Genomic DNA, 6083 nt, shown 5'->3' on the forward strand with positions numbered 1-6083 from the left:
CACCACAGGCTACGGCCCTGGGGGACGCCTCACGGGTGAAAATAGGCAACCTTTGCCTATAGGTGAAACCTAGCTGGTCCTTGTGGAGTGAATGAGGGGACGAAGTCTCCGCCCTTCTGAAATTTTGATAAGATCTCTTCCGTGGTGTAAAAGTCGTGGAGAGCGAGAAACCGTTTCTGTGTGTGTGTGTCTTATTATAATTTTTTTTGTATTACTGATAACCATGGGGCAGTCCCGATCCACCCCTCTGTCATTAACATTGGCACATTGGCCAAAAGTAAAAGCACGAGGGCAAAACCTGTCTCTTATTATCAAGAAGGGGGATTGGCAAAATTATTGCGAAAGTGAATGGCCAACTTTTAAAGTAGGATGGCCACGGTCAGGTACCTTTGACATCCATACCATACGGGCAGTCCGAATGTCTATTTTCTCCTCAATAGGAGGCCATCCTGACCAAGAACCATATATCACAGTATGGGAAGACTTGGTGATGTATCCGCCGGACTGGGTCCGACCATTTCTTCCAAATGATAAAATAAGAGTCCTAGCCCCATCCTACTCATACTTTAGCCGGGGCGTACCTGTGACAACCAGAACTCTGGCTCTCACAGGAGTAGAAGAAGGGGTGACCAATAATGGAGGAGATTATAAAAAATTGAAAGAACCAAGCCCTAAGACCAAGGTATATCCAGAGGTCGAGGGACCCCCTGAATGGACTCCACCTGTATCCACATCTATACCCACCGCCCCCCCAACTGGACCCCAGTCCCCAGACGAGGGAGTACCTGTGCCGTATAACCCGGGGGGTTGGGAAGAAGGACCCTATACCGGTACCAGGAGTAAACGGGGGATAACACCTGAGGGACCAGACTCCACTGTAGCCTTACCACTCCGGGCGGTGGGGCCAGCCCCCACAGAGCCAGATGAGTTACAACCGTTACAGTACTGGCCCTTTTCGTCCTCCGATTTGTACAACTGGAAAGCAAATAACCCTTCTTTTTCTGAGAACTCTGCTGCCCTCATAGGACTAGTCGAATCCCTGATGTACTCCCATCAGCCCACATGGGACGACTGTCAGCAGTTACTTCAAACACTTTTCACCACAGAGGAGCGAGAACGAATCTTCTCGGAGGCACGGAAAACCCTACAGGAAGGCCAACCAGGCCAACCCCCTCGAACAGGAATGGAAGTGGAAGCGTTGTTCCCAGCAGCGCGACCGCAATGGGACTATAATACAGCAGCAGGTAGGGAACGACTGTCCATATACCGCCGGGCTCTGGTAGCAGGACTAAGAGGGGCAGCCAGGAAACCTACCAATCTGGCAAAGGTGAGAGAAATTATGCAGGGGCCTAATGAACCACCCTCGGTGTTCCTAGAACGTATCATGGAGGCCTATCGTATTTATACCCCGTTTGATCCCGAATCTAGGGGACAGCGGGCCTCCGTTATCATGTCCTTCATTGGACAAGCTGCACCAGACATAAAACGAAAACTGCAGCATATCGAGGGATTGCAGGATTACACCCTGCAAGATATTGTTAAAGAGGCTGAAAAAGTGTTCCATAAAAGGGAAACTGAGGAAGAAAAGTGGGAGAGGGAAAAGAATGAGAGAGAGAAGGAAGAAATACGGAGACAAAAGAGACAGGATAAGAATTTAACAAGAATACTTACTACAGTAATGGCCGAAGGGAAACGCCAAGGGGAAAGACAGGCGAGAGGAGGAAGGGACCTGGGCGACAATGACAGGAATAAGGGACCCAGAAGACTGGGAAAAGATCAATGTGCCTTCTGCAAGGAACATGGGCATTGGGCCCGTGAATGTCCCAAGAAAAAGGGAAAGAGAGTGCTAACCCTGGAGGAAGATGAAGATTAATGGGGTCAGGGCCCGGAACCCCTCCCCGAGCCTAGGATAACGTTAAATGTGGAGGGGACCCCAGTAAATTTTTTGATTGATACTAGGGCAGAATATTCCGTACTGAAAACCTCATTAGGGACTGTAACTAACAAACAGACCATGGTAATTGGAGCAACAGGTCGAAAAGAATACCCCTGGACAACTAATCGAACTATTGACTTGGGAACTAACCAAGTATCCCATTCTTTTTTGTTAATACCCGAGTGCCCTACCCCCCTCCTCGGGCGAGACCTGTTAACAAAAATGAAGGCTCAGATAAGCTTTACTTCTGCTGGCCCTGAGATCGCCCTTGCAGGCGGAAAGCCAAAAACATGCATATTGTCCCTGCACTTGGGGGAGGAATATAGACTATACCAAAACCCCAAGGAGAACCTGGATAACCTTGAAAAATGGCTCAAGCAGTATCCGAAGGCATGGGCCGAAACTGGGGGCATGGGGGAAGCGGTGAACATCCCTCCCATAGTGATCGAGCTACAATCAAGTGCCACCCCAATAAGCGTAAAACAATACCCATTGTCAAAAGAGGCAGTAGCAGGGATACGACCTCACATCGACAAGCTTGTACAACAAGGGATTCTTGTGCCTTGTAAATCTCCCTGGAACACACCACTCCTGCCGGTAAAGAAACCTGGGACTGGGGATTATCGGCCAGTACAGGACTTGCGGGAAGTCAACAAAAGAGTCCTTACCTTACATCCTACGGTACCCAACCCATATAATCTCTTAAGCTCTCTTCCCCCAGATCGTACCTGGTATACAGTCCTTGACCTAAAGGATGCATTTTTCTGCTTGCGACTGCATCCAGTGAGCCAGTTAATTTTCGCTTTCGAGTGGAGAGATCCTGAAAGTGGGAGAGTGGGTCAACTCACGTGGACAAGATTACCACAAGGATTTAAGAATTCTCCTACCTTGTTTGATGAAGCCCTCCACAAGGACCTGGCAACTTTCCGGGCACAAAACCCACAGGTAACTTTACTCCAATATGTAGATGACCTCCTACTCGCGGCGTCCACCAAAGAGAACTGCCTGATGGGAACTCGCAGACTACTGGTTGAACTTGGAAGGTTGGGGTACCGTGTCTCAGCGAAGAAGGCACAAATCTGCCAGAAAGAGGTAACCTATCTGGGATATGCTCTAAAGGATGGAAAAAGGTGGCTGACGGAAGCCCGAAAGAAGGCCATCTTGCAGATCCCCACCCCGTCAACCTCTCGACAGGTGCGTGAGTTCCTGGGAACAGCGGGGTTCTGTCGTCTGTGGATACTTGGGTTTGCTAGCTTGGCTGAACCACTATATCCACTCACAAAAAACAAAGGAGAATTCGTATGGGGCAAAGAGCAGGAGGAGGCCTTCACCAACATAAAGAAGGCGCTGTTAAATTCCCCTGCTCTGGCGTTACCTGACCTCACCAAACCATTTACTCTGTTCGTGGATGAGCGAAAGGGAGTGGCCCGGGGTGTGTTAACACAGAGACTCGGACCCTGGAAACGGCCAGTGGCATACTTGTCAAAAAAATTAGACCCTGTGGCTAGTGGATGGCCTGCCTGCCTTAAAGTGGTGGCTGCCACCGCAGTCTTGGTAAAAGACTCTGATAAACTTACTTTTGGACAACCAATTACAATCATTGCAGCCCACTCCCTGGAAAGCATTATTCGGCAACCTCCTGACCGGTGGTTAACAAATGCCAGGATGACTTACTATCAGAGTCTGTTACTAACTGAACGTATTAAGTTTGCCCCTCCAGCCATCCTGAACCCAGGCACACTGATGCCTGAAGCAAGAGAAAGTGACCAGCCTCTCCATGAATGCCAAGAGGTTCTAGCCGAAGAAGTGGGCATTCGCGCAGACCTGACTGACCAGCCTATGGAAGGAACCCCCTCGTGGTTCACCGATGGGAGCAGCTACCTGCTGGAAGGAAAGCGTAAGGCTGGCGCAGCCGTAGTGGACGGGAAACGGGTCGTGTGGGCTAGCTCGTTGCCAGAGGGGACCTCTGCCCAGAAAGCCGAACTAGTAGCCCTCATACAGGCCCTGAGGCTGGCTGAAGGAAAAGTGATTAACATATTTACCGATAGCAGATATGCCTTCGCAACTGCTCACGTCCATGGGGCAATATACAGACAGAGGGGGCTCTTGACATTGGCGGGGAAGGAAATTAAGAACAAAGAGGAAATTTTAAATCTCCTAGAAGCCGTACACCTCCCCAAAAAGGTGGCCATCATACATTGCCCAGGGCATCAAAAAGGAGATGACTGGGTTGCAAGAGGGAATCGAATGGCAGACACAACTGCCAAAGAGGCCGCACTAGAGGCCATGATACTCTCAGTAAAACTTGACGACAAACAGGCAGTGGAAGGAAAGGAAGAAACAAACCTATCCGCTGAGGAAGGGAAAGCTTACATCGATAAAATGCACCGGCTTACGCATTTGGGGACTGAAAAACTTATCACACTAGCAAAAAAATCACGCTACAAGGTCCAGGACCTACGGAAAACTGTGGAACGTATCGTACAAAATTGCGAGGTATGTGCCTTTACAAATGCAGGACATACTAAAGGAATCCAAGGAAAGAGACTGAGAGGAGATCGACCAGGAGCATATTGGGAAGTAGACTTTACGGAAGTAAAGCCTGCCCGGTACGGTAACAAATATTTGTTAGTGTTTGTAGATACCTTCTCTGGATGGGTCGAAGCATACCCTACAAGGAACGAAACAGCACTGGTAGTTGCAAAAAAGATCCTGGAAGAGATTTTTCCCCGGTTCGGTATTCCCAAGGTAATTGGGTCAGACAATGGACCTGCCTTTGTCACCCAGGTAAGTCAGGGAGTAGCCAGACAATTGGGGATTAACTGGAAGCTCCATTGTGCATATCACCCTCAAAGTTCAGGACAGGTAGAAAGGATGAATAGGACCTTGAAAGAAACTTTAACTAAATTAGTAGCGGAGACCGGCGGGAGGGATTGGACAGTCTTTCTCTCCCTCGCTCTGTTTAGGGTTCGAAACACCCCAGGACCTACGGGGCTCACCCCTTATGAAATCTTGTATGGGAGTCCCCCTCCTCTGACAGAAATAGTGGGGACTGATGAACCTGTTGTGCCCTCTCTTACTCTTGCAGCACGCCTAAAAGCGTTGGAAGTAGTTAGAAAAGAAGTTTGGGAACAGTTGAAGAACCTCTACGACCCAGGCGAGGTGTCGATGCCCCATTCGTTCCAGGTCGGAGACAAAGTTCTGATTAGACGACACCGATCAGAGACGCTCGAACCTCGGTGGAAGGGACCGTATGTGGTATTGTTAACAACTCCCACCGCTGTAAAAGTCGATGGGATTACTGCGTGGGTACATTCAGCGCATGTAAAAAGGGCACCTAGAGATATACAAAAGGATGATTGGGTGGTGGAAAAGACTGATAATCCTCTTAAGCTTCGTGTGTTTCGGAAACCAAACCGAAACACCTAGGGAAAATCTGTTGGTGGGACTAATCCGAGATTTCGGGAAGGCCCAAAATGCGACCAGTATCACTGCTTGTTTACCATTACCACAAGCAGCTGGGGAGCCTATTCCGTGGGGTATAATCCCGGCGGGACCACTACCAAAATATAAAAATAATGTATCCCAATTTTGTAAGAGTGTGCCCCGAACTAGGACTGGGGTAGGTCGGCGATTTATCAGGACACGAAAATCACAGTGGAAAATCAGGAAGGAAGATTGGTATAATCTTTATTTCTTATAAGTGTGTTTTAGGACTGTGCCTAAAGGGGTGGAAGAAGACTCCAAAATGACATCCATAATGTTATAAGCATAGAATAGAAATATAATGTTAGTAAGTGTTAGTCCTGACCACTGGCCTGGCCTCTCCAGAAATTCTAAGATTAGAAATGTACAAAAGAAAAAGAGGGGAATGAGAAGAGGCGAAACTGAGAAGAGGCAAAACAAACAAAATGGAGTACGGCCTGCACACTATGAGAACAACAACCGCCTCAGCGAAAGTGCAGTCTCATTGAGACCGCTTCATTTCCAAGAAGCAGAAGTTAAAAACATTTCCTAAAAAAAGGCTGCGGCCTGTGGTTATCAGGAGAGGCCAGACCGAGGGTCAAGAGCTTGTAACTATTGTTCGAACCCTATATCTATTGTGTGGCGTGTAAACCCTATAAAAACCCTTTCCTACTGAGCACCA

The 6083-nt window shown here is 48.5% G+C and overlaps 1 protein-coding gene across 1 annotated transcript; it reads left to right on the plus strand.

Annotated features, from left to right (window-relative positions):
- Positions 1-418: 418 nt before the first annotated feature.
- On the plus strand, positions 419-5608 carry LOC133627491 (uncharacterized). The gene is made up of 2 exons (XM_062013229.1): positions 419-1244; positions 5025-5608. The coding sequence occupies exons 1-2, from the start codon at positions 419-421 to the stop codon at positions 5363-5365; spliced, it is 1167 nt and encodes a 388-aa protein (XP_061869213.1). The 3' UTR covers positions 5366-5608.
- Positions 5609-6083: the final 475 nt, after the last annotated feature.

Source organism: Colius striatus, chromosome 21, assembly GCF_028858725.1.
Source record: "Colius striatus isolate bColStr4 chromosome 21, bColStr4.1.hap1, whole genome shotgun sequence".
Classification (NCBI taxonomy): Eukaryota; Metazoa; Chordata; class Aves; order Coliiformes; family Coliidae; genus Colius; species Colius striatus.